The sequence below is a fragment of the Paramormyrops kingsleyae genome, chromosome 12 (genome assembly GCF_048594095.1).
Source record: "Paramormyrops kingsleyae isolate MSU_618 chromosome 12, PKINGS_0.4, whole genome shotgun sequence".
In the NCBI taxonomy this organism is placed as follows: domain Eukaryota; kingdom Metazoa; phylum Chordata; class Actinopteri; order Osteoglossiformes; family Mormyridae; genus Paramormyrops; species Paramormyrops kingsleyae.
The window spans coordinates 15,187,269-15,215,261 of record NC_132808.1 but is presented as its reverse complement, the minus strand read 5'-3'; the positions used below and the strand labels follow the sequence as shown (position 1 = coordinate 15,215,261).

Sequence of the window (27,993 nt, the reverse complement as noted above, 5' to 3'; positions counted from 1 at the left end):
TACTGTTTGATCTTTTAAGTGAAATTGAGTAAACAAGAGAAGAATGCTTATTGTTTGCTTATGAGAAGAAGAATGTCATGATTAAATGGCACAAGCATGAGAAAAGCAAGAATATTTTTACACACAGACTTGGATACTATGACCGAATGGTTATATGTAGATAAATATATGACAGTTCCTGCGCGGCTCTTTGGGTTTGTTGACTTTTTGTTCATTTTTCAGCGCATGTGTGTTGATAGGTTCCAGTTATTTCTGCTGCTGCATTCAAGCATTACAGTCTTCATATGTTACTTTTTTTTTTTTAGTTTCTCAACGGTGTTGTTGCATATTCCAGTAGAACCAACCCAGTGCTCAGTTCTTCAGTGACTTACTCCTTTTGATCGTTTTTCTCCTTTCCTGAATTGTGCCCCATTCTCAGAGATTCCCCATTCTGTTCGCCAGCATTCCCCACCCTGTCCCCTTGACTGTCCCCCCTCCTGCTTTGAGTTTCTGAGGAAGTTCCCTCCAACAAGCGGGCGATGCAACCGAGTCCCGAGGTACCAGACAAGGTAGAGCCGGTGCAGGCGTATAGCAGAGGATTTATGGAGCTACTGAGGAAGGCCAGGGCGATGACCATGGGCCGGATAGTCTTGCATATATCTAGCAGCTTCACCCCTTTCTCGCCGGCCAGGATTGCGCTTGTCTGCAGCAGGTTGACCAGATGGTAGGGCACCCAGAGTAGGATGAAGCTGGCCATGATGAGCACAATGAGGCGTCCAGTCTTGCGGCGGGAGCGGCGGCGCCAGCGGAACTGGGCGGCCTCCAGGGTGCGGGAGATTCTGCAGTAGCAGAGAGCCAGCATGATGAATGGCAAGACGAAGGCCGCCACCAGCTCCAGGCCGTAGTGGAACACCTCATGTCCTGCACTGGGGTAATTAGGCTTACAGTAACTCTTTGGATCCACGTGCTTGTACACAGCCACTGGAATGGACAGCACCAAGGCCAGTGTCCAGATAGCTCCGATTGCTGGCCTGAGGCGAGACTTGGTGCGGACGCGCTGAGACACGAAGGGCCGGGAGACGCCCAGAAGGCGGTCACCGGCCATCAGGGTGATCAGGTAGACGCTGACGTACATGTTGACGCCGCATCCATAGTGTAGCATACGGCAGGCAGTGTCCCCGAATTCCCAAACCCCACCGGCCGACAGCTGCCGCAGAAAGAAGGGCGCAGTCAGCAGCACCAGGCAGTCAGCCGCGGCCAGCTGAAGGATTATCAAGGCGGTGATGGATCGCCGGCGCAGGCGAAACAAGACAGTCCAAACCACAAACAGGTTCCCAGGTAGACCCACTACCAAGGCAACCACCAGCAGGGTAATACCAACAGCTGGAGATGGACGGCCTGACGAAGAAGTTGAGTTTGAAACTGGGCCAAAAGAGAAAGTAGGTGTAGAGGGAGTTAATCCAATCATTGTGTCATCTGGATTCTATAACAGAAAGGAGAAAGCAGAATTAAAATGGCAAATTCTTTTCACTCTAATGTTATTCGTTTTACTTTATGGGCTGTTATTTATTTCCTGTTCTGAGTGCTGTGAAAGAAGAATACAAACCACAAGCCAGTCATTATCTCCCTCACAAAAATAACAAGTAGTTATTTTAAGGGAGAATGTACAACAAGTTAATTAATATTTCCCAGTGAAACATGCATCGACAAAACAGAGACAGGAGTTTCCTAACAATTTCTGAGTAAATCAAGAAGAACTGGTTCTACAGTAAAAAGCAGCTCCACATACCTTCCTTCAGTTTTACATGGACCGATTTTACTTTTTGTTATGCCTCCTGTTTACCGTTTCTGAGACATGGGGAGGGTATGGCTGGTTTAGGGATGGGCTGAGGTCCAAGACTCTCTGCTCCTCTGTGACAAACCGTTAAGCATAAAAAGGCTCCGTTTGTGAGGAAATGACACCAGGAGAAATGGTTTTAAGGCAGTTCCGGTTTGGTTCAGTTATGATGAGCAAGCAAAACAGTCAATCGCTCAGCTTGTTCGCATCCCAGTAGTGCTAATCAAATCATCCAGTCCCCATGCCTGGTAAATCTCTCTGTATTACATACTTTCCCTGCATAACCTCAGTCTCCCTATTGAGCTACTCTTGCTTCCTTCCAGTAAACCTTCCTGTATGCGCAAACTCCCGTGAGGTAACAAAATGTTGCGCACCGAGCTCTCCTTGCCTTTACCAACCCGTTGTCGGTTCCATCTAGAATTGAATATTACTCACATTTTCTGTCATTCTTCTACAGCTTCGCTGTCACCCCTTTACTGTAAAAGATTTGAAAGAATGTACAAACGGTAACTTAATTTAGCAAGCGCTTCATGTACTACAGCTAATTAATACAGCTATCTTCTGACCATCTGTAGTTTGCACCCGCTGTGATATTTAAATCATAAGATAATACAGTGTAATTGAGAAGGGCTCTTCCTGTGACAGCACAGTACTTCTCCCTCCTGCAAGAATGTAGCTGAAATATGTCTCTCCAACAGTCACACACCTACCGCGTTAACAGCCACATTTTGTACAGTGCATAATCGACTAGTCTACTGTTACTGTTAATTCTTTCCCTTCCAGATATATATATATATACATATAAAGAGAAACCACTGTTGGACTGAGATACCAGCTGCAGAGGTTCTTAGTCTTCATTTAATTTGTTCCCCCTTTGCTGATAATGACGGCACGCAGCGGTGTGGACAAACTCACAGGCAAACGTCAGTCTCGGTAGATGCCTCACATCCTTCGTCATCGGAACATCTGTTCTGTTGCTGGAAACGGGAAGGGCAATCAAATAAATCCAGCTGGCTCTTGCTGTATTGGCAGTGTGTGCATTGCAAAGATGACAGTGGGGATGATGAAACCATATCCGCTGAGCAAGCGGAACTCAGGGTTTCACCCATGAAATGTTCATCAAGCACAGCTTGCCACAACAAAACTCAAAAGGCATTGATCAAATGATATCTGAATTGGTGTTCTGGAAAGAGCTCAATATATATAATAAAGATAACAACAACAACAATAATAATAATAATAAGAAGAAGAATCTATTTATATCGCTCTTTTCGTACATGAAATACAGCGCAAGGTGCTTCACACATGGGATTTAAATAAAAATATATATTCAAATAAGAAATATCTTAAAACATGGTGTCTGTGATCACATATTGCAAAATGTCAACAACTGCGGCTATTTGGTGCATTAGAAAGCTATAAACAACTGCATACTGTTACAGAGAGTTATAACTGTGGTAACAGATAGCTGTTGACAGGACAGCTGTGATTATAGACAATAACAATGATAACCATCTAAAGACAAATATGTATAATATATAATTGGAGACAAGCAGATTACTAATGACTCCAGCAGATCAGTTAATGAAAGCTAAAGACAATTACAGAAATATGCATAGGGGTACAAGCACCAATTCATTTTTTTGTTTCTAACTTCTATGGGCTCTGAGGTCAATGAACATGCAGTCATCAAAAACGGGTGCATGGAGAAGTGGATGGATGGTTGGATTTCAGTGTGTGTGTGTGTGTGTGTGTGATTCAAAGGGAAGGTTGCTACATATTTGACTGTGGCCACCCCTGTTTCCTGACTGTGGTAACCTCAGCTTCCTCTCAGCAATGAGACAGGAAGAGGCAGAGAGGGGGGGGGCAGCACACTGGGTTGCATGTTAAGCCATCAGAGGAACCCACGGACTCATAATGGTGAGCAGGAAGACAGCAGAATACTGAGAACATCTTTCCAGACAACTGGCTAAGACAGGTAGGTTCCAAAAAGATGTCCACGTATTCTGCCTGAACATCTAGTTGACTGCGCTAACTGCACCTAGCAGTGTCCAAATATTGCTGCTACACTTAGCATTCGGCAGCAGAGTTTTGCAACATTCTATAGTATAGGGTGTGATATTAGTGTCCTGTAACTGGCTGAGGTTAATAGACAGCAGTGTATGTTCAGTCGTGACATTGCCGGCAATGTTCAGCACAATTCTGTCACCAGCACCAAGATTCAGTTAATTAATACTGTTCTTGTGCATGATAAATGTTTTGTTTTCCTTTGTGAGATACCTTCATCAATGTCTGGAGAAAATTATCTAAACAGAGTGGGAGCCTAGAGTCAGTTCTTAATACAGGCCTAACAAAGGCCAGCACTTCTCTTGTGCCTTTTGCACCATGATGGCAACAAGTTAAATCTACATTTCAGTTTGGAAAGGACACTGATTATCATGCAATTCCCAATATTCTGCTTTCTGAAGGAGTTCTTAGGTTATAAATCACACTGACATTAATACATAATAATAATACAGATCATGTAACTGATATTAATACATAATAATACAGATCATCCGTTTACCCATATTTTCGAATCAAAGTGCATTTATGCCCTGTGCTCAGCAACCAGCACTCATATTTCACACATTTATGTGTTTATCAGACAGAAACAGGAAGCAGAGGTAGATTAATATCTATGAGGTACATTTATTTTTTACGAATTTAAATTATTTTTAATTTCATGTAAATGCAAATTTCTGCATATTCTTGTTGCATGAAACCATACAAACTAAATATTTATTTTAAGATGACAACTTGCAATGACCACAAACTGAACCTTGCCCTGAGATGAAAGATATTTTTTTAGTTTTCTTGACTTACTTCTGCTTACTCCACATGTGGGTTTTAACCTCAATTAAAGTAGCAAACAGAAGAATAATATCAGGGCTGTGTAGAGTCACCCAGTTCTGCATGTCCATGTAAGTCCACATGGGCCGGTGCTGACAAGTGGAGTGCATGTGCTGTTGAAGCTCACAAGCTGTTGCAGTTTTGATGACTCTGCAAATTGGCTACAGCATACAGTACTTTAAGCTCTTTCTCACCACAATGACACCTACTCTTTCAGTTCTTATTTTCATTTGTTTTTTCTGGCCTTTGAATAATTCCAAAATCATGTGTGATTCTGGAAGAAGTTTAACTACAAGGTAGAAGTTAAACAGTAAAGAAAATTGTGAATATAACAAATCTGCATTGATAACAAGATTTCTACAAACACATATCATGCTCTGTATTTCCATGATGTTAGAAAAAACAGTGGTTCATTATACAAATGGTTCAGTACACATACAGCTAAGAACAGTAGTTTAGATTCAAATATTTTGTCTCATGCTTTCAGCCAGAAGAGTTTTTTGCTCTCTTTTAATCACCAGGAAAAATAACAGTATATTATAGCTTCAAGACAGAAATATATGCAATGTTGTGATTTTACTACTATAATATTGCAGAGTTGAATGTATAACGCCAGTTCTAGAAAAAATTATATGAATTGCAAAACAATGTGTAATCTCTGAAAGATTTTGCAACAGTGTGTGTGTCAGTCCAAGCACATGAGCACACCATACATACAGTGCCAGCACAAGATTACTACGCAATAACCTGCAAGGATTTGAAAGTCTTTGCAATCGCACATATTGTACTAATGATACATTTTGGTTGTTTACTCTTCTTTTTTTCATTTTTTTTTCACACTGTTCCATGTGACAATGTAGTTGGTTAGTTCTCCTTTGCATGCCTTTTACTGAGAATTCGGCTTGTTGTCAAACTCATTTAGTATTTCCTGTATCATCTCTCTCACTACTAGACCCAAAGAAAACCTCCAGTGCGGCAGAGAGATAACCATCTGAACTTCCACAGCTAAGATGACTAATGTGACTACATCCAGCTCCTCGCTGCCTGTGAGCCATCAAGTTGGGATCTGGTTGCTGTCACTAGCCTTTGTCGTGGGCGTCCCTGGGAACTTGTTTGTGGTCTGGACAATTGTATTCCGTGTGGCACGCCGCTCACTTACCTGCCTGCTGGTGCTCAACCTGGCAGTGGCTGACGCCCTGGTGCTGCTCAGTGCACCGTTCTTTCTCCACTTTCTGGCTGCGGGGCGCGGCTGGCTGTTCGGGGGAGGGCTGTGCAAGACTGTGCACTACCTGTGCTGTGTCAACATGTACGCCTCCATCTACCTGATCTGCCTGATGAGTCTGGATCGCTGGCTGGCTGTGATGCGACCTTTCCTCTCTCAGCGGCTGCGCACCAAGCGCACACTCTGGGCTGTTCTCCTGGGATTGTGGACCTTGGCCTTCCTCTTCGCCTTGCCTATGCCCTTCTACCGTAGGTATGTGAATGTACCGGGGGTGGGGGGGTGATACTTCTGGAAGACTAAATGTGGAGTGAGAAATGTCTAAATCAGGGGTGGCCAATCATATCCAGAAAGGGCTGTTTTCGCTGCAACTTCCTAATTAGATTACTAAGTAGAGGACTAATTGGCTGAAGGATTCTCACACCTGGGCTTGAACAGCTGACTTAAAGGTTATCCCAAAAAGCTGCATACACAGTGGATAATATTGGCCACCCCTGGTCAAAATAATCAGAAGATTCCAAGCAGAATGCTTCTTAACCTAGAGGCAATAAGGCTCGTTGACATTCACTTCCCATTTTAACCTACGTGTGACCAATAGCATGACCAAAGGGAAGAGGTTTAAACCAATTTGATATTTAGATTTATGGTATGGAAACTTCATTATTCCTATTATCCCTGAAGGTGATATGCAAATCCCAAATATTATATGAATATACCATTTTAGATTCTTTAGTTAAATAACTGATAAGTAGCACTGTAGTAGTCCTTCAGCAATTGTAGGGGAAGAATCCATGTTTATGGCTATATGCTGAGTCCTTAAAGGAGAATGGAGTATATACACTACATCAGGGTTTCCCAAACCACCAGCAATAATGTGGACAGTCTAGCAGGGAGCTGGGGGGGAGCAAAAATGAGGGCTGGCTGGGGGACCCAGAGGACCGAGTGGGGAAACAATGTATCATAGGACTGGAATGTCGATGACCTGGTTGAAGCTTAGAGCTTCACTAAATGAACAGAAAAGAAAGCAGATGCTATGCTTGAAAAGTCTCTCAAGTTGGGTTGGGAAACAATGTACTACATTGTACAAAGAGGGAAAAGGAGAGCAGATGATATGCTTGAAAAATCTTATATTCTCTCTATTCTGATGGTTATACCTCTTCATTCTGATTACAGTAACCTCCAGCCATTTATGAAGAAAAATATCTCCATGTACATATGCATGCCGTACCACTGGGGAAGCGTGAATCATGAGGTCTTCCAGTACCTGTGGGAGACACTGCTTGGCTTCCTGCTACCATTCTGCCTCATCGTGGGGTGTTACGCCTCCATCATCTACCGCCTGCGCAGTGCCATGTTCCAGCGCAAGGGCCGAGGAAGCCGCCTCATCCTCATCATCATAAGTGCCTTTGCACTCTTTTGGGCTCCATATCACCTCGTCAATATCCTACAGGTACGCGACCACCTTATCATTCGGATACTCAGTCACTTCATGATCTTACAAATACACGATTCCCTCTCAGTACTGAATAGGTATGCTGTCTTATTCATAATCTTGACTAGGCTGCCTACTGTTTTGTCAGAAATTGAATCAAATAGATGTATGAATTTCAAAGGGTTACTGTACATTTCACATTTGGTTTTGGTTATTTGCAAATTGGCCAAGAAGAATTAAACAGCAATATTTTTTGAGCTTGCCAGATGATGCCAGTGCGGTTCTAGACCATTTCACCTGGGGGGAGGCAGACTGGGACCAGTTGTTCTGTTAGCGGGGCCAGATGCATGTCCTCCAAGTATTTCTTACAGTAGATTGCCAGCATTATGAAACAAAGGAATGTTTTGAAAATCGACAAGTTATTTGTGCAATGCTTTGCAGTCACATTTTATAGTTTTTACAATTATGTAGCTCACTCTGATGTCTTGTTTATGAATTCTACCTACCTAACTAATGATAAAAAGAATTAACAATCAATATAAAACTAATGCACTCATGAAAAAGCACACATACAAAAGCAATAAACATGAAATTAATGACAATTTATGAGCACTTTGCCTGTATTGAGATGAGCTGATGGCTTACTGGAAGTAGCAGGTGGAGTGGAGGAGGGATGTTATTGTTTGGAAGGGGAGACGCAACCTGATCCATACAAGTTTTAGCAGGTCTGTGTGTTTTATCATATTCCGAGTTTTCAAATGAATTGTGGCTAGATTTTTCACAAAGATCCGAATTGGTAGAGTTGAACGCGTCTCTATCACACAAGTTTTAGCAGGACATTCCAGTCCGAAGATTCAACAGACCTATTCGACATCAGAGTTGGTCGAGTTAAAGGGTGTTCGAGTTCCAAGGTTCTATCATATGCGGGGACAATATGGTGAAAAGCAACGTTACAGTACAACTGGCCCCAGTTTGGCCCCCCCAGTTAGTCTAGAACCACCACTGGTTTCTATGACTGTTAAAAAATAAATATATGTACACACACACACACACACACACACACACATGTGCACACACACACACATATGTATGTGCACACATATATGTTTACAGTTTTGTACATAAAAGATGACATCTCATTATTATTAAACAGGCACAATATTACCTATGTCCTCTTTCTTCATCCTGCTTCTCCCCTTCTTTCATTTCCTCACAAAAACTTTCTCTGCTCTCCTCCCTTTTTTGCCTCCCAATGTCTTCCCCCATTCCCTCCCTCTCCAGGTGGCAGGAAAACTACAGAATTTATCCTCCATAAAGAGTTTTGCAGCGGCAGCCCGGCCCAATGTCACAGCCTTTGCCTTTCTCAGCAGCAGTGTGAACCCCATCCTCTATGTCTTTGCTGGCAGCTCATACATCCGTAATGCAGGACTAGGTTTCATGGCCAAACTGTTCGAAGGCACCAACTCAGAGGGGAGTGGCTCCTTCAGCCGTAGCACACGCTCCAGCCGCAGTGGATCCTCCGCTGAGATCACTGCCTTGCGCAAGCTGTCTCTCCGATTTGGTTTTAAGACTGGACGGGACGAGTGGGCGGAGCCTGGTGTACGAACCGACCCTCGCCTGAAGGCGGAGACAGACGAGAAGGTGGGGCTGAAGACAATGACCACGATGGATCAGATCTAAGATTTTTTTGTCCTTGTTTTAATGTAAACATTCATGCAACTCATATGACAAAGTTTATCTTTATTGCAGAAAAGTATTTATTTGTGGTACAGCGTTTAAAAAACAGAAAAAGAATACCGCTTCTTAGAATTCTGTGAAATTAGCAATACAGGAAATGTATTTTTGTATATGTCAGTGTATTTTTATATGGAATTTTTCCAACATTTAATTTTCATTAAAATATGTACTTAAAATATATCAAAACTTTGTGTGAGTACAGTTTTTGTGACCTAAATTACATTTAGTTTAGTTTTTCGGGAAAAACCTGGGTCACCTTTAAAACAGAGCCATGTGACATACAGAATCCTGTTTTTATCTTTTACCTCCCATGCCTGGAGTGCAGGCGTTGGGGGGTGGTGGTAGTGGTGGTCGGGGGTGGGGGGGTACTGTTAGGATCTACCTCTGCCAGTCCTGTCATGTTCCCATTTGGCCAGCAGATGTCGCTGGTCAAATGAGAACATGGCATTCCTTCCCTGCATTCAGGGGGGACAAACTCGTGCTAGATAGCGTTGCTACTAATTCTGAAGTTGACTGTTCAAGCTTCTATAATAAGAAATATCTGCTTTTTGCAAATTAAAAAATAGAACTAAATGAACGTACTTCAGTTATCTGTCTTTTTATTGGTTAGATGAAGATTACCCCTTGCTTTAATGGTCTGCTTCCCGACAGTAAAATACATTCATTACATCTATTTTGACATACAGATGCTCTTCTACTTACAAACTTTCAACTTACAAACTTTCAGACATACAAACGAAGAGGACTGTAAGTCCAAATTGTGATCATTGGGCTCCCGTTTCCTGTCTGCAACATCAGTTTTTTTTTTTTTCTGCGTGCCAATTCCGCCTAGTACGACTCCTGGCCTCTACTCCCGTCGCGCAGCAGCGTAGTGTGCGTACTCCCAGCATCCTAGTTCTTAGTACTTTCGTATACCCTTAAAATGATGTTGAATAACGACTTGCGGACATTTCAAGTTACGAACCGCCGTTCGGAATGTATCTCATTCGTAAGCAGAGTAGTGTCTGTACATTTCCCAGAACAGCAAGGAGCGTGGTTATCGTATTAGAGCTGCTTTTGATCAGACGTTTGATACAGGGGAAAAGAAAGATACTGTTAATTAAAGGGAACATACAGTGTTTGCACTAGAAGGATGCTGGAAAGGTAACGGGTCCTGCCAAGACGTCTCAGATATAAACAAAAGGAGGATAAATGCACAGTTTGTTAAATGGCACCGTGCAGGTCGGCTCCTTGTTGTGCCTCGTTACTAATAGTGTTAGTAAAACTCCAGCACTGTTGATTAATCAAAAGGAGTTGCCCTCCCTTTAAAAGAAAAATGTTTTACTTTCAATATAAGATTTTCTCAAGATATGACTGTAATTGTATTTATATAGAATAAAATGAAAAAGGGTGGATTGCCCTCTCTTGGTGGGGGATGAGTGGCTGCCTCAAGTGGAGGAGTTTAAGGGTCTCAGCGGGAGATGAGCTGGAAGACTTCGATTTGCTGGTTGGTTTATGTTCCTACTGTACCTTCACCAATGGTCATGAGCTTTGGGTTGTGACCAAAAGAATGAGATCGCGGATACAGGCATCAGAAATGAGTTTCCTCTGTAGGGTATCTAGGCTCAGATAGGGTGAGGAGCTCGGACATTTGGGAGGGGTTAAAGTAAAACTGCTTCTCTACTGCATGGAAAGGAGCCAGCTGAGGTGGTTTGAGCATCAGTCTAGCATGGCTCTCTGGGGAGGTGTTTGGGCATATTCAACTGGGAGGAGGCCCCGGGGCAGACCCAGGACATGCTGGAGAGATTATTTCTCTTGGCTGGTTTGGGAACGCCTTGGTACTCCCCCGGTGGAGTAGGAGGAGGTGGCTGGTCAGAGGGAGGTCTGGATAAATGGCAGAAAATGGATGGATGGATGGATGAAGAAGTGTGCTAAACAAAGATGATTTGACATAATTTGATGTTTTATTTTATAGATTAATAGTTATATTTTGAAACCAGTCCATCACTTAACACACATTATGAACAAGATGCCAGTTCACATGTTGCATGTTTTTGGACTGCAGGAAGAAATTTACATTTAATTTATCTACCAGATACTTTTATCCAAAGCAACATACTTTTTTTCAGAAAGCATGATCAGACAGTTCCTGGACCAATTAGGATTGAGGACCTTAAACACCCTGCAGACCCTGGGATTTGAACCTGCCCATCCAGTTACAGATACAGTGTCCTAATGCACAGACCACACATGGAGCGAGGAGCAGGAACTGAACCTGGGATGAGTGAGGTTGATGAGTTAGTTCATTACCCTCTGAACTAACTTGTCAACCTATATAACAAAACGAGCACATCCCAATGTACTGAATAAAATATTTCTTTTTGAAATGTTCTGCATTTCAACATAATGTAGCACATCCTCCTGCACCATCCGAATAAAATGTACAACATAGGATTTCCATACCAGCATAATATTTCTAAAATTAAAAAGCAGACAGGGAATATAGCATGAGTGCGTGTGTGTAGCCTGCTACTTCTTCGCCCCTCCAGGCAGTTGTAACACACCAGCAGCGAGGTCAGCATATGGGCGTGGCAGTTTGCCGAGATTGTCCCAGCACCCTGTGCGGGGGTCATAGCGATGCACCCAGGGTGTGTCCCGGGCAGTGTCAACAGAGGAACCACCCAGTACATACATTACTCCATCTAGAAGCACGGCAGCAGGGAAAAGGTGGGGACGAGGCAAGCGGGGAATTGCCACCCAAGTGTCAAGGGTGGGGTCATAAGCCTCGCACTGTAGCTGATCTCCAAATCCCGCCCATAAGGGCTGCAACCCACCAACCACCAGCAGCTTCCCCCCTAGCGCCAGCATAGCGTGCCCAGCACGTCCCACCCCCGCCACCATAGGGGCGCGGCTGGAGCAGCCATGCGATGGGTCATAGCACCACAGATAAGGCAGGCAGCCCGAGCGGGTGTCGCACCCCCCCGAAATGAAGATCTCCCCACCCGACACCGCAGCGGCATGTCCGCACAGAGCCCGGTCCAGGGGCTGAGCCAGCCTGCAAGAGAGCAGAGTGCTGGTCATGATGACGGGAAGAGAAAGGGACGGAAGGAAAGAGTGATGGTGAAGTGAAGCACACGGGATGCTGCGTGATGGAGAAGAGGAGGTGGACAGCCAAGGCCAGGGGGAGACGTACACCAGACAGGGGTAAGAGATGTGGAGGAACAGAGATCCAGATGAATGGGACTGGAAGATACAAAGAAACGAGAGGGACAACACACAGCATAGAAAAAGCCTGGAGAAAGGGAAAAAATGAAGGGAGAAGAAGGAAAGAGAAGTGAGAAGGGTGATATAGAAGAGAAACATTAAACAGAAAAGGAAGCAAGAACATATTCTGCTTTATTAGCTACTACAACAGATAGGATAGGACACGGCCTAAATCAGGGTTATATAAATCCCAGTCCTCAAGGCCGGAGCCCTGCTGCCCACAGCCCAGTCTTCCTTTACCTATGAGCTGGGTGTGAAGCCACTGTGGCCAATCAGAGTCAGTAATTATTAAGCCAACTACCTGGGAGAACTGAAAACCTGACCTGGATTTGGAATTGAGGATCTAGATTTGAAGAGCCCTGGCCTAAAAGGTAGCAGGGCATGTTATAGCTTGTTATCTGTCTGATAGAGGTTCATGTCAGCTGGTCCCTGATTTCCGTTACAGTACATAAGAATGTGTTTTTATGCTGTTTACAAGCCTTCAGACAAGGGCTTGTTGTTTAAACTCTTTATAAAAGTCAGAATCCATCCCTGTTTTCTCATGTTTCAGACACTATAGCTGTAGCTGTAACTGTCTGCATTCAGCATTTGGGCTTCCAGAACAGGGGTACAGATTGGGGGGGGGGGGGGTGGTATTTCCCAATATGGGAATTAAAACAAATTCTCACATATTCATCAAAAAAGGGTGGCATGGTGGCACAGTGGCTGTTGCTTCACACCTCTGGGGCCAGGGTTTGAGTCTCTGCCACACATGAGCTTTTGTGTGTTGTGGGGGTACTCAGGTTTTCACCCCACAGTCCAAAAATATGCTGGGGTAAACTAGAATTACCAAATTGCCCATAGGGGTGAATGCTTTGTGAGTGTGCCCTGCGATGGGTTGGCACCCCATCCTGGGTTAGGGTTAGGGTTAGGGTATCTCAGAACCCCCTGCAACCCTGAATAGGACAAGCGGCTTCAGAACATGGATGGATTTACTGATAAAGCTACCTCCAGGTGTTGTCTTCAGGTGTGTAGAACTCCACAGTGTTCAGGTATTGGGTGTCGTCATGGTTCCCCCCAAACACATACACCTTCCCTGCAAGACACGCTGTGGCAAAGTAGTCCCTTGGAGAGTGCATGTCGGCAACCCTATCCCAGTGGTCCTGTGCTGGATCATACCTGCAGGAGAAGGATGCTAGCTACGGCCAAGAATCAAATTCTCATAACTTACACATACACACACAAAGTATAATGTACCTGTGATCTAGAATTGCTATAAATAGTAATGTTTTATATAACAGTAATAATATAACACAAATATTTTCTGCCCTAGACAAGTAGCCACAGACAGAACAGAAGAAATAGAAACTTGCTCTAGTTAGACAAGGCTGCATACTATTGGCATACTTATTCAACTTGTATGCAGAGCACATAATGAGAGAAGCTGGACTGGAAGAAAACAACTGGGGAGATTTGTGGAATAAACATCAATGACATTTAATATGCAGTTAATATGAGACATATCAGAAAATAAAGAATGTTAAAGAACAGGACGAAAATATCTCACTATGTGACAAAAATGTGAAGAGTGTGAAAGATGCACAGGCTATGACCATGGTATTGGTAGCTAATTTTCATTTTGATGATGAGATGTTGATGACATTGAGGTCATAGCTAGCTCTGGCCCTTTTGAAACGATCACCAATAACAAAGCATCTCACAGACTGGCTTTTGTCTGAGTTACGATGAATATATAAATCTTCAAAATCTCAAAGAACAAAGACCAGAATTGTTCAGCATGTTGTAGTTGCAGTGAATTTTTTATGGATATCAAAGCCGGGCAATGAAGGAACTAGATGGATATGGCTGGCAAAGATTCACAGCGGAGATGAGTACAGACAAATACTGCTGGAGGGGCATGATTTGCGGAAATACAGGGGCTAAGATTGGCAGGCAGGCATGGGTCCTTGGTCGTTAGGTGGCAGCAGTCCCCTCAGGGTGGTCGTCCACTGGGTTGTCTGTTATTGAGGGCAGAGAAAGCATAAGCAATTTACCTATTGCTTTTCTAGTGACCTTCACACGTCACCCCATTGCAGGCCTTACATTAGGCCAAGGGAGACAATCTTGACGTCTGTTGAGTGCAGTTGGCATTTGTCAGCTATGTTCTGATAGCATTCCTTGAAGGTGATGTATCTAGACACATTAATTATTACCTGCCTACATGGTGCTGATCAGCTATTTTTTTTATGTGCAGCAAACTCCTGGTGTAGTATCACCACACACCTCCTTCAAATTATTCACCAGGACCCTGGCCCGTCATGCAGGATGCATAAAAATGAGAGGGGGACAGACAGAGGTCCAGGACATCTGTTGAAGAGGTGCGTAGCCTGTAATGAGGGTGTAGGGCTGTGCAAGGAGTTTCTACCTCAACCCATGGATGGCCAATTTGATGACCAGGGTCTCTCACTTCCGGCCATTGTCCCATCGCTTAGCAGGGGTGCGCTTATGAGAGATTCAGCACTGTGCAAAAGTCATGAATATTTTTAAGGCTATTTAATGATAAACAAGAATTTCATCTGTTCTCCAAAAAGTTACTGATATCTTGTTGGATAGCTAGATAAACTCTGCTTTGGTTTCTAAACCTCTGTTTAAGGGCACCTCAGCCATTCTACTGTATGTATTCATTAAATTTCTCCATCAGCTCAATTAACTTCATTTGTTTAAATCAAATGGTGTAGTGATTAGCTAAACAGGGTTGGATAGTGGCTGAGTTCAAAAATATGTGTATTGGATGGTTGCTGCAAATGCTGTGGTGATTTTAGGATAGTTTTTGAAATGACTCAGCTGACACACGTTGACAGACATAATATCGTAGGTTTACACCAACATGAAGAACATTTATCGTTTTCTGTGACCGCCTAAGGCTATTTTGCACAGTACTGTGTATGTCAGAGTTCAATTCAATTCAATTTTATTTATATAGCACATTTTACATTGTCTCAAAGCGCTTTACTCCCTAGAAGGAAGAAACCTTGAAAGGAACCAGACTCAGAGGGGGAGCCCATCCTCCAGGGGCTGGCAGAGGAAATCAAATGAACAAAATGACAAAATTCTAGCATAAGCATAAGTAGGAGGGAGAGGCAAGTAGGAACGCAAGCATGGGGAGTTACTGAACATCAGGACTCCAATTCCACGAGGGGGTATGATGCTAGAGTGACAGCACTAACAATTTAGTTCATTCAAAGACAATAGCACCGATCCCCAATGTTCCTAATCACTGATCTTCTCTAAGTAGTGAGTGTTGGGAGAGATGGGCAGCTTGAAGTTGCTGTGGAGGACTGTTTGGTGTCCTCAGTCCTCTGGACGTTTTTGGGCTAGTTCTTCCAGGTCAAAAAGATCAGAGAGAGGGGCTGGCAAGAGGAAAGCAGTTGGGGACAAAGCAACATTTGTATTTGGCCAGTCCTGGAACGGCCTACGCTTGCATCTTTGTGATGGGGCAAGACACAGTGCAGATGGCTTTTACCTTTCTTTCAGAGCAAGCCCCATCCAATAAGGAACTCGAGATAGTAAGCCTCAGCTAGCCCCAGGTAGCACTAGGGGGGTGGGGGGATGTTTGTAAGCCCTGCCTGCCAGAGGCAAATGAGATGCTCTGTCCAGCTCACAATGTGAATGACAACATTATATATGTAGGTCACCGCACACATTAAATGAGAGCAAAGTGCAATATCCACCAGTTTCCGGATGGATGGCCCCTGGGGGTACTGAAGGCTGTTTTTCCCTTGGAAATGTGAGTGAGGCATTCCTAATGTGGTTGATACAATAATTCTGACCTGAGAAGTGGTGACTGGGTAGACAGGCACAGTAGCTTAATGGGGGGAGGGACTTGGAGGTGGCTTTCAGGATGAGGACAAGAACCGAATCACCAGTGTGTAACTTCTGGGGTTGAGCAGGCTGGTTGTCTGTTCGCTGTTGGGCCCACTCCATGCCTTCCCTCACAATCAGAATGACATTTTTGATTCTTGCCTCACATTTCCCCAACATGGACTACTGTAGTGTGATGCAGTGAGGTAAATCCCATGGGGGCTTGAGGAAATTGTTGAACTGCAAAGATGATGTAGGGCCTGTTCTTGCCTGGCTGGTTGTCCTCATCAGTACTAGCATAATACTAATATACAAGCATATACTGTACATCTATGTCCTCATACCGAATGTGGAGGGACCTTGCTAGGACAAGCCTAATTCACTTGAAGAGCACCTTGACGAAGGGTCACAAGGAAGTGAGAGGTGGTGAACAGGGAGTTTTCCACTGGCTCATGGGGTACCATTGGCAAAAGTTGACAATGGTGGTCCTCATTCCTGGCCAATGGATGAAATTCTCAAAGCATTCTTCAGTGTTTCAGGCCATAGGATCGGCATGACCAAGCTCTCTGATCATGTCCACCTGGCTCTAGGGTACCATCAAAAAGTACAAAACTAAGTACAACAACAGCATGTCACAGACCAAGAAGTCACTGTTTGGGAGGTGGCTGCTCATCAGCTCTTGGGGCCTCATCACCTGTAGACTTCTAGGACTACGAAGGCAGTGATGGCTCAATTGACAGCATTGGCCATCTTGACTAGACTTGTTAAGTGCCTGGCAGATTCATCACTGCTCAGTGTTTGAGAGGGAGTGCAGAAAGTGCTCCAAAGATACCCTTTCTGCTACTTGTTTGTAATGTGTGGAACTCCAGTTGGGACTGATGCCTTTGAAGCTTAGTGGAAAACACATTTAAGAATACCATTGAATGCAAAGAAAACAAACAAGTGAATTCTTCAACAAATCAAACTTAATTTTCATTTTAAGCAGAAATGACAAGACTGAAGCTATCTTCTTTTATGCATATTATAAAATGACCCCGTGCATTTGAAAAGTAGTGCTTAGTAAAGCTGGCTGTCACAATAAGGAACATGTCACTGAAAAGCCTGAGGACCCACACAGAACATTTGAAAGAACACCACTAATCAATATAATAATAATATTAACAATAACCTGTCTTTTCTGGGCTAGGTCCACCAGGACCCTGTGCTGAATAAGCAGTTATGGAAGACAGGTGATTTGAGACCTAGAACAGTACTGACATACAGGTATTTGTGACATGTATTTCAGACATCCGCTATCACAAACTTGACGGTTTGGTGTACCTGATGACAGACTTGAGAATATCTCGTGCCCCATAGTATTTGCGGCCTCCCAGAACGTAGAGCTGGTTGTTGAGGACGCATACACAGTGGCGGAAACGGGGCGGTTCCGGCAGCTCAGTCAGAGACTTCCACTCCACGGTTCTGATGAGTCCCAGCCCACGCAGGAAACGCTGGGCGAACCACAGGCTGCGGCTTGGTACACGCCTAGTGAAATCTTCATCTACAAAGTCACCACCAACCACAACAAGTACCTGAGGAAAGAACCAGTTAATCACTGCTGTGTACGGCACTGTCAAACAACAGCATCAGTGGAAATTTGCAAATACTACAGTGACTGGTAATATCTTTTAGGGAGGACACTTTGAGCTAGGACAGGATTTGTAAACTACCATTTCATTTAAAAGGCCCTTGATTTCACTTAAGCACCAAGTCTTGTTGTGTGCTGCCTGGTCAGTCTCCTATAATCATGCATGTCACTAATGTTAATGTGATACAGCTGGATGAGTCTTTCAATCAAGGAAACAAAACCAGCAAATGTACAAGATAAACCAAACAGGTTAGCAGAGCGTGGCGAGCCTTTCAGTTGTAAAAAAAGTAGTTTATAAAACCTGAAGTAGCTCAAAGTGTCTTTCCTGACATGGATTGTCTGGTCACCCTAGCAAATACCACATAAGAAGTTGTCTTCTGCTATTATATGTGATCTCCACGTATATTTTTATAGCATACAACCATTATATTTTGTTTTTCTTTTATTTACATTCTTATTTCATTAGCTTGTTGTCTAAGTGAATTTTCAGAAAGCATACCCCGTACACAGCAGACTATGTTGTGTAGTATATTGTGCATGTGTCTTGATCAAAGTCTGGGATAACCTGGTTGGGTGTGCGGGGCTTGCAGGGTGGGCCTGTGTGACCAGGCTGGAGATACACTCGTAGTTTCTCCTGTAAACGTTTGCCCCTTAGGCTGCGAGTCAATAGGGTGCAGCTCTGCACCTCCTGTAGCTCAGTATAGGACATGAGGCCAAAGCGTACATGCTCCAGGAGCCCTGGAAGGAAGGGGAGCCTCTCTCCAAGATCTTCCTCGACCCAACACCGCACTGCCCTAAACACCTGTATCTGCAGAGAGACCGGCACAAAACACCACTACCTACAAAGGAGTGGACGCAATGGAAAGTAGCGTAAGGAGAAAAGTAACTCAGAGATAGAAAGAGACTGTCCTACCTCACTGTCCACACAGAGTGAGTCCTCCTCCAGCAAACGTTCCAGGAGTGGAAGGGGCAGGTCTTGAAATTTGTCACCGCATGAGACACTCTGGAATTGTCTGAGGGCGTACTGCTCGGCCTTCCGGCCCAGCTGATCGAGACCGTAAGCCTCAGCTAGTGCCAGGATATCCAGACACGAGCTGGGGTCGATGTGTTCCAGCAGGAACTCCTCACACAGCACAAACACCCCCTGCAGCTGGAAGAGCAGGGCAGCCTCTGCAAGCTCCCACACGTCCTCCCTGCCCAGCCGCAATGTGCCTGAATAGAGAAACTCCAGGATCGCCCACAGTACCCAGCTTGCCACGCCTCGCAGGGAAATCGCCTTCTCACTGGACTCCCTCAGTCCCCCACACAGCAGTGCTCGGAAGTAGTCTCCTCCTGCAGCTAACACTACACGGTGCGCTGGGAGGGGAAGATGACACCAGTAATACCAGGTGAGCTGAAGGATAAAGCTGAAAGTGTTTCTGTATGTTTGCAAGTGTGTGGCTTTCTATTAAGTACTGGCAAATGCTTTTAAAAGTGTGAACTTCAGCTATATTTATATGAATGTCAGTAAATCTATCTATCTATCTATCTATCTATCTATCTATCGATCATCTAGGCAGTTGCCAATGAAGCTCCTTTGGGCTAAATGTAATAAAATATGACCAATTATTGTGCTATTTCATTACTAATGTATAGCAATGATATCTTACTGGGAAATTCTGCTAAAATTCAATAATTTCATCATTTGCAAACAACATATCCATCCAAGTTGCTTACCAAGCAAATTGATTTTGATATCGGATTGACTACTCTTTACTATTTCATACCATCAAAAAATCTAAAAAATAGAATGAAACTTTAGAAAGCCACTCTTTATGAGTGTAATGTCAAAACCAAGGTGACAGTGACATTTCCAAAATAGTTGCTTTGCAAAGTACAACAGTTTGATTCTCTATAAACTTCTAGAATTCTATAACAAACTTAGACAACCAAAACCTTTAACTATATATGTAGAGCATTATATTTTGATAAATTAAGTGTTATACAATGCATGTTATACAATGGCCTTTGAATGGATTCCCTCTGTATATAGCAGTTTTTCTCGATTGCTTTGGTGCATTTCTCAAATGCGTAGCGTCCATGTCTCACAGCCATACAGAACGACAGGGAGCACAAGGACTCTAAAGACTTGGACCTTCGTGCTCTTGCAAAGATACTGAGAGCACCACACACCTCTTTCAAACGGCCTCATGAACCTCCATGCTCTTCCAATCTGTCTGCTGACTTCAAAGGAAGAGTCACTAGAGGCATGAATGTCGTTGCCAAGGTAGGTAAATCTCTCAACAAGGTTGACATTCTCCTCACAGACAGGCACACTGCTGATGGATGTAACTAAGAAGTCATTAGATGCCTGGATCTTGGTCTTTATCCAGGACACATGCAATCCCAGACACTCAGATACTCCCAGACAATCAGACCCCCGATCAGAGCCTCCATTGACTCAACTAAGATCACAGCATCGTCGGCAAAGTCAAAATCTGTAAACCCTTCTTCACCAACAGACGCCCCACAGCTGCTGGACCCCACAACCCTGCCCAAGACCCAGTCCATACAAGCACTGAACAGAGTAGGAGCAAGAACACACCCCTGGTGAACCCCAGAATCAACTGGGAAGAACACAGACGTTCTCCCTCCACTCTGCACAGCACTCACAGTACCAGTGTACAGGCCAGCCATGACGTCCAGCAACTTTGGGGGGATCTCAGGATGTCCCACTGGGCAACTCAATCAACTCAGTTGAACACTTTACAAAAATTGACAAAGGCTGCAAAGAACCTCTACCGATATTCACGCTTGCATTCGATGAGAACCCTCAGTGCCAGGATACAGTCGATGGTAGACTTCTTAGGCGTAAAACCAGACTGCTCTGGTCGCTGACAGGCAAGCAAGTGATCACGGATCCTGTTAAGGATGACCCTAGCAAGGACCTTACCTGGCACCGAAAGCAGTGTTATCCCCCTGTAGTTGCCACAATCCAGACGATCACCTTTCCAGAGAGGGTCTACAAGTCCCCTTTCAAAGTTAGTTTTAATTTAAATGACGCCTGACTCCTAAATGGAAGCAAAGATCACCTGCAATGCCAGGAGGACAGCCTTACCACCAGCCTGGAGAAGTTCACCCCGGACACCACAGATCCCTGCGGCCTTCTCTACCACCAGCTGATTCACCATCCATGCAATTTAAGTGAAATTGGGTGGTTCACAGTTGATTGGAGGATCAGCTTCGAGAACCGTGGACCCAGAGATGTCCATCCTCCTAGCTGGTGGGTCAGCTTTAAACAACTGCCCAAAGTAGCTGGCTAAGCGGGTCACAACTGCAGTGTCATCCACAAGGACTGTTACATCACCCTGTTCTCAGTTCCCTGTACAGACTGGAGTTGCCACCAAGTTGTACACTGCGACTCCTCTCAATAATATCCAAGGTACCCTGAGAGATGAAACGCCTCCTTCTGGGAACACTGGCAACACCAACACAACCCTTGGCAGCCTTCAGGGTTTTATCAAGTAAGGTCTCCCACAGCACATTAGAGTCAGCAGTCGCACCAAAATCTACAAGTTCCTGATACAAACTACATGCAAACTCATCAGAAACAGCTTGAACTAGGAGTCTGGCTAAGTCCAGTCTCATTTTCATAGTAGATGGTAGCCTACTGGATCTAAGCTGAATCATCAAAGTAGCAATAAGAAGTCTGTGGTCAGAATTCAGAATTTAGTTCTGCAGGAGTCTCCAGTGTCTGCTCATGAGGATGTGATCGATCTCCTTTGCTGCACCACCAGTATTGGAGTATCAAGTGCAATAATGTGGCTGAGGGCATTGGAACCAGGATCCAGCGACCCGGAGTCCTTGATCTTTCACAAAGTAAAGCAACACGGAGCCACCTTCACCCCAGTCTCCAGACCCATGGGGACCAAAACAATCCTCATAGCCAGCCCTGTCAGTGCCAGTGGTCACATTGAAGTCACCCATGACCAGAGGAGTGTCACCTCGTAGGCACCCTTCAACCACCGAGCGAAGTTGCAAGTAAAATGTCTCCCTCAGCGAGACATCACTCACCATGGTCAGAGCATACACTGAGACCAGAGACAAGACACCCAAGGAGTGCCTTAGCCTGAGTCTCATAATACGCTTGTTGAAAGGAGTGACAACAGATACCATGAGGAGGAGCTGACCTGCGTCTGCGTACCTCAGAGAGTGCTGCCACTGAAACATAGAGTTTACGAAGCTCCCCCAACAGCAGAGGAAGATGGTCATCTTGCTTGAGAGATATTCCACATGCCTACCCAGATGGACTGCCTCAAACTGGGACCCAAGTGCTGCCATGCAGTGGGTGATGCCTCAGCACCACACCAGCCCCGATCCCCAACAGGCCTGACCCTATTAGCCCTTGTGGTTTGTTTAAAAACTATTAGTGACACGGAACTGTAGTACAGTGGAACCTTGGAACTCGAACACCTCTTAACTCGACCAACTTGGACCTCGAACGGGTCTGTTGAATTTTTTTCAACTAGTACCTCGACCGAAATCTCGGAACTGAACTGTTCCCGCTAAAAGTTGTATGGGTCGAGATGCGTTCAACTCTACCAATTCGGACCTTGAATGGGTTGGCTCAAGAAATATCCAGCCGCAACTCAACTGAAAACTCAGAACATGAGAAAAGAAAACAGACCTGCTGTAACTTGTACAGATTGAGACGCATGTCTGATGGGCTGAAACAAAGGCAAACGGACCTACTGGGATGCTGATGCCCATGAATCACTCTCAGTCTGGTATCTCTCGACTAAGTTTGACGTGCGAAAGCTGTGTTCCTGTGTTTGATGTGATTTTTTTGTGCTTTATCTACAGTACATTTAGTGATACAGTAATCGTGGCCCCTAAGAAAGTGAACAAACCAAAGACACATACAAAGTAGTGAGAGTAACTATTGAACTTAAAAAGGAAATTATAGTGAGACTTCAAGGTTGTGCACGTGTCTGCTCTCGCTTCGGAATATAGGATTTCATGTTTATTGCTTTTGTATGTGTGCTTTTTCATGTGTAGTTTTATATTGATTGTTTATGCTTTTTATCATTAGTTAGATAGTCATTTGGGGGTCTGGAACAGATTAAGTTAATTTACATTATTTCTTATGAGGAAATTCTACTTGGACCATGACCAAATAGCAACTCGACCAGCCTTCTGGAATGGATTGAGTTTGAGTATCAAGGTAGCACTGTATTTTTGTCCCACACTTGATTTTATTGCCATTTTGCTGTTTCATTCTTATAGAGTGCTGTGTGACATTTTTTGTAATTGTACTGTGTCTTCAGATCTGAGAAATGCATGTGAGTGCTTCTCTTGCCACGTAACTTTACATATTGTAATGTAGAGCCTTGCAATGTTGAAACTGAGGTCTTTGACATAAGTATCTGTTTCCTAAAAAATAACGATCAGTCAATGACAGAAAGTGGAAGACCGCATTCAGAATTTTTGAGCTCAGAAACACATTTGCACTAACATACTGACAATACATCTATACATTAAAATAATGCTTTTCATTTTAGCGGTACTGACAAATTCACTGCAATTATTTGCTTTTTTAGACATCAGTTTGTTTTGGGTGATATACAGCCTTTTGTAGCTGAACCATAATGTGCTATATGCATAAACTGTTTTGAGAAATGCTCTTAAAGTCATAAGAATGTTAAGTATGTCTCGTGAAATGTGTCCAAGCAATCGAGATACTGTAACAGCATTAATCACAAAGGGTACAACATGCTCAGGACATCAGATTGCTACTAGACACACATTCACACTCTAGAGACACTAGAAACACTAACCCACCTAAGTTGCATGTAATAGCAGAAAGAAGAGTACCCAGAGGAAACCCACAGAGACACCCACTCCTGATGTACACAGAAACAGCAGAAATCAAATGCTCAGGTCTGGAAGTGAGGCCATAGTGCCATTCCCTGAACCTCTGCTGAGAAACTTCCCTATACCAAGCAAGTTCGTTTAAGTAGTATTTGTGTCAGATGTGTTTTTCTAAGGTGGGTGTTTCACAAAGGAACATTTTGGGCTAACACGTGTAAATATGTTACTTTGATGGTCAGGCAGTTTCCTGGAATACAGATTAAGTGGAATGCTCTTTCTGCTGCATAACATACCCATGATTCATTATATACTTTCTTGATTTTATAAAATGTGACTTGCTTTACCAAGAAAATTATTTATCATGTGATTTCAGCACATTTTGGTGTGAATATGGCTCCTGATAAAATACATGTGTACTCTAGATATCAGCATTCCTGATTTCCTCAGTCTAATGTTTGCTCATATATAATCCCGGTTTGGCTAGCAGACCTTTTGCCCTTTTCTCTGCTTTACTAGTCTCTTCCTTTCACAATCATGAAGCCATAATAATCAATAGCTCTACCTTACGCTGGAAGTTGTCCCTCATAAACCTACTCTATTGATCACAATATCTTGAATCTTCAGTCATGGCTACCTTTAAACACATATGGTTAAGATGGGTACCAATCTAAGTCAAAGCTTCCAGCCAATATGGCTCTGTTTCTTCCTTCCAAAGATACTTGCTTACCTGGGAGGCTTTCTCCACTGTCTGTTTGTAGCCACACATCACAACCGACTTCTTCCTTCCATAAACGCCTGATGACTCCCAGGCTGACCTCCATCTCACAGTTAGCAGGGGCCAATGGACTGCATGTCTGCATCTCCCTAGGAAAGGTCCTGGCTAGACGTTCAACCCCAAGGAACCTGCAGGTTTCCAGGATGTCATCACCAGTCATATCTATAGCTGTGTCAGAGCTCCCAGCGTAGGCAAATTCCAGCACAGCCTGCAGCCCTGCTTGTGACACCCGCCCATTTAGTAACTCCATCTCTGTCCCTGCCTTGCCACAGCGGAACCACGCCTCTGCAGTGTGGCTGACAGCGGCTAGCACCAGCCCATGTGCCCTGTAGGAGGCACCATTGAGCTGCATACTCAAGTCCAGTAACTGGCCTTTATCCCGCAGGTTACGTAGCCCAGAAAACAGAGAGTCACAATGAGAAGGTAGATTGCATACGAAGGGCCTGGGATCAGCAGGTGGGGTAAGGCCGCAGGTAAAGGGCGTGGACCCTATAGGTCTGATGGTTGACTTCGGAGTGTAACTGTCTTGTCTTCCTCTTTCATTTGGTGGCTTTCTCTTCCTCCCGCTGTCTGGAACTCTGGACATTCTCCTCTTTGAAATGAAAAGGCAAAGGTCAGCATTAAGATTTAGTTGTGATTGAATGTGTCGAAACAGATGTTCCAAAGATTTAACCTTACCACTGTTTTAAGTGTACATGAACATTGAGCCATTGAATTGTTTCATATGTGTATGTTTTGTGTGTGTATAGCCAAATGCAAGATATATATGCACATGTCTGTGCTGGAGTTTGCTTTTTATACTATTTCGGTGAAAGAAGTTGGAACTGAAAACTTTATTTCAGGCCATCGCAATTGTTGTTTGGTAGTTGTTATACCCATCCCAGCGCATGACTTGATAAACTCAGTGACTAAGTGTTACAAAATTAGAACAGTTTAAATTAGCTACAACACGGATATGTGGTCCCTTTGTCTTTCATTTTACAAGCAGTCCCATTTACCATTTGCTGTTTTTGTATAAGTAAAAATGTTGTTCCTCCTCATGTGCTTTGAATTTTTCTCTTCCTTACCTTCCAGCTCACCAGCCCGTGTAGAACCAGAAATTTTCAGGGCAGAATCCAGGCGCAGTGCTTGTCCATGACACCTTGTGCGCCACTAACATGCTAATTATAGCTGCTACCAAGATATGTCGGCTCAGGCCCGGTCATACTTCCCCAAGGACAACACACCTCTTTTATCCCACCTACCGAACAGATTTGGTACTGACTGACACAAAGTAAATCCTGAACCTCAGTCATATCATGTGGCGCAATTAGTGCTGACCCATGGGAAGAGTTTTATGTTTGAGAATTATTGATGCCAGGACCTGATTTTAATTGAAAACCTGTGGTCAGATTTGAAGCACGAAACCCACAAGCGTCATCCTAAGATCTTAAAATGTTCTGCGTCATGGAGTGGTTCAAGAATGTTCAGTGCTGTTCTTCTCAGGGAGATGTGGATATTATACACATGGGTGCCAATGATTCTGAAAAGAAAATAATCGTACCACTCAATCTAATGCAAAACACTTGAGCAGAGCATAGCAATCACTGTTATTGTTTTATGCAGTCATTTTTGTTCATTTTTACGAAGGATGTGAATAATTCTTGAACTGGCTGCATATGTACCCTGACATAAGGTAAACAGCCATACCAAAATATTAATATTAAGGACCCAATAAAAAGTAGGGCCACCATCTCTCTTTAGAACAATTTCAGTCCTTCTTGGAATCTTCTTCTCTACACATTCTCCCTCTGTTGTGTATTATGATTTTTTTTAGCCACAAGTACACCCTGTTAATCTCTACTGTCATCATAATTGTTTACATGACAAGATTCCTCTACACTAACTTTATTTTAACATATTTTAACAGGCTGAATTATATATTTTTTTTGTGCAGAATATTTTGTAATTCAGATGTTTGATAACACTGTGACCTAACAGTCTGATGGGAATCCATCATGCGGCGGCTGAAAAGAAACAGTTGCGGATGCATCCATTGCCTGTGTGGAAAGCAGCACTAAAAAGACTGCTGCCTTCTAAGTTATCCCTATTGTATATTTCTTCCTTAATAAACCTGGTCCCTTAAGGAGAATTTTTCAGTATCCTTGCTTCCTGTGCCTGCTTGCCCACCACACCAGTGAATGTCTCTCCATCAGGCACCAGGGTGACAGCATTATGGGAGGAAGGTGCATTATGGGAAAACATATATACAAAGAGAGGTCTTTCAGGAGGCAGCAGTTCCTATAAGGTGGTTATTCTCTAAGGCAGCCCACAGCTCACCCACCCTTTCCCTATCTGCTTTCTCCCTAGTGCAAGCTTTAAGTTGTACTAGGTAAGACAATTTTTGCCCTAATTGTGCTTCATTATGCAGAAACCATGATTACTGTAGGCATGTGTGGTGCTGATTGCCCTCTTCTGGTATGCGGTGGCTCCCCTTTGGATTGTCACATTGCATGCACTCATTGGCCACTTTATTGGGAACATCTGTACACCTGCTCATTCAAGCAAATATCTAAATCGCCAATTATGGGGTTCAATGCATAAAATCAGTTACTGGTCAGATCAAACATCAGAATGGGGCTAGTTGTGATATAACTGACTTTGACTGTGGCATGACTGTTGATGTCAGATGGGACGGTTTTGTCACATCCTGCCAGCCACGTCCGCCTGACCCTCCTGTCCCCTTCCTTGCGTAGGTCTATACGTGCCCTGCTTTCCTCTGCTCCTCCCATTTTGACCCCTTGTGATCTGGTTTATTTCCTGTCTGTGAGTTTAATAAAAACCCCTTTTGTTTTGCAACCACACCTGTCCTTGAGTCCTTTGTCCCGCCCGACATGACAGAATGACCGGACTCCACAAATTAGCCAGCGGCTATTCCTGGAAGCCTTTCATGTTACGTATTTCTACCTGCATAATTTCCTCTACACCTGACCTGCTCTCAGTATCCGAGCCTCGCTTGCAGCGATAGTTGGTGGACAATCCCCTAATTGACCCAACAGTCGCCTCGGCGGCTTCCGATTCTGCAGTCCCCTCCGTGGCCTCCGGTCCCACTGGCCACTCGGTGCCTTCCAGCCCTGCTGGCCCTTTGAGGCCCTCTCATCCTGCAGTCTGGATGGGCTCCACCTCACCAGTGAACAGGCTCAGGTGGATCTGCGTCCCAGGGTCATCACCAAACCTCCCACGATCCGGAAGACTTCCCGGACACCTCCTGTTTTCATTGAGTATACCTCAGTCCCTGTCCCAGTGCCCTCTTTTGCCTTTGATTTTTCCTGGTCTGTGTCCCCAGTGGCTTCCTCTTCCGTTTCCACTCCTGTCTCTGTGGCCTCTCTACTTGTCCGTCCTGTTTTGGTGTGGCCTTTCTTTCTCTGCCTGTTTTGCTCACTGGTCCCTGTTAAGGTCTGATGTTAGTCCGTGGTCCCAAATGTCATCTATTTAATCTGTGTGGCTCGGTCCGTTGCTCTCTCCTGCTGTCCTGTTGGTCCCTGGTCCAATCCCTGCTTTTTTACTCCTTATCATGCCATTT

At 44.1% G+C, this 27,993-nt stretch overlaps 3 protein-coding genes across 11 annotated transcripts in view; 1 reads left to right on the top strand and 2 right to left on the bottom strand.

The window, feature by feature from the left end:
* Window positions 1–240: 240 nt before the first annotated feature.
* On the bottom strand, window positions 241–8,656 carry LOC111858103 (leukotriene B4 receptor 1-like). 5 transcript variants are annotated; one of them, XM_023839532.2, is made up of 4 exons: window positions 8,525–8,656; window positions 2,732–2,793; window positions 2,252–2,292; window positions 241–1,462 (listed from the first exon to the last, which is right to left on the bottom strand). In XM_023839532.2, exons 3-4 carry the CDS (start codon window positions 2,261–2,263, stop codon window positions 368–370), a joined length of 1,107 nt encoding a protein of 368 aa, XP_023695300.2. In that variant the 5' UTR covers window positions 2,264–2,292; window positions 2,732–2,793; window positions 8,525–8,656; the 3' UTR covers window positions 241–367. The 5 variants fall into 5 exon arrangements, with proteins under 5 accessions (XP_023695300.2, XP_023695301.2, XP_023695302.2 ...); XM_023839533.2 differs by lacking the exon at window positions 8,525–8,656 and adding an exon at window positions 5,868–5,988; XM_023839534.2 differs by lacking the exon at window positions 2,252–2,292.
* LOC111858102 (leukotriene B4 receptor 1-like) lies at window positions 2,741–9,274 on the top strand. Of its 2 annotated transcripts, XM_023839530.2 has the most exons (4): window positions 2,741–3,794; window positions 5,661–6,182; window positions 7,101–7,377; window positions 8,641–9,274. In XM_023839530.2, exons 2-4 carry the CDS (start codon window positions 5,719–5,721, stop codon window positions 9,037–9,039), a joined length of 1,140 nt encoding a protein of 379 aa, XP_023695298.1. In that variant the 5' UTR covers window positions 2,741–3,794; window positions 5,661–5,718; the 3' UTR covers window positions 9,040–9,274. The 2 variants fall into 2 exon arrangements, with proteins under 2 accessions (XP_023695298.1, XP_023695299.1); XM_023839531.2 differs by lacking the exon at window positions 2,741–3,794 and having other exon boundaries at window positions 3,806–6,182.
* A 1,746-nt stretch (window positions 9,275–11,020) lies between these two features.
* Window positions 11,021–27,993, bottom strand: part of LOC111858096 (kelch-like protein 33) — a 25,968-nt gene continuing 8,995 nt past the window's right edge. Inside the window, exons 1-7 of one of the 4 annotated variants that reach the window (XM_072697551.1) lie at window positions 25,499–25,614; window positions 24,384–25,023; window positions 18,720–19,162; window positions 18,372–18,614; window positions 17,500–17,750; window positions 13,327–13,497; window positions 11,021–12,130 (exon numbers count right to left, since the gene is read on the bottom strand). In XM_072697551.1, coding sequence (XP_072553652.1) covers window positions 11,605–12,130; window positions 13,327–13,497; window positions 17,500–17,750; window positions 18,372–18,614; window positions 18,720–19,162; window positions 24,384–25,017 — 2,268 coding nt within the window. In that variant the 5' untranslated portion in view covers window positions 25,018–25,023; window positions 25,499–25,614 and the 3' untranslated portion in view covers window positions 11,021–11,604. Of the gene's footprint in view, window positions 12,131–13,326; window positions 13,498–17,499; window positions 17,751–18,371; window positions 18,615–18,719; window positions 19,163–24,383; window positions 25,024–25,498; window positions 25,615–27,993 lie in introns of those variants that run through there. The other 3 variants (XM_072697552.1, XM_023839511.2, XM_072697553.1) reach the window with 3 other exon arrangements.

Bases quoted from the DNA above. Each gene is read 5' to 3' on its own strand.
- LOC111858102 (XM_023839530.2), top strand. From the start codon at position 5,719: ATGACTAATGTGACTACATCCAGCTCCTCGCTGCCTGTGAGCCATCAA. The intron at 6,183-7,100 runs GTATGTGAATGT...TTCTGATTACAG, and splicing joins CCTATGCCCTTCTACCGTAG to TAACCTCCAGCCATTTATGA. The intron at 7,378-8,640 runs GTACGCGACCAC...CTCCCTCTCCAG, and splicing joins ACCTCGTCAATATCCTACAG to GTGGCAGGAAAACTACAGAA.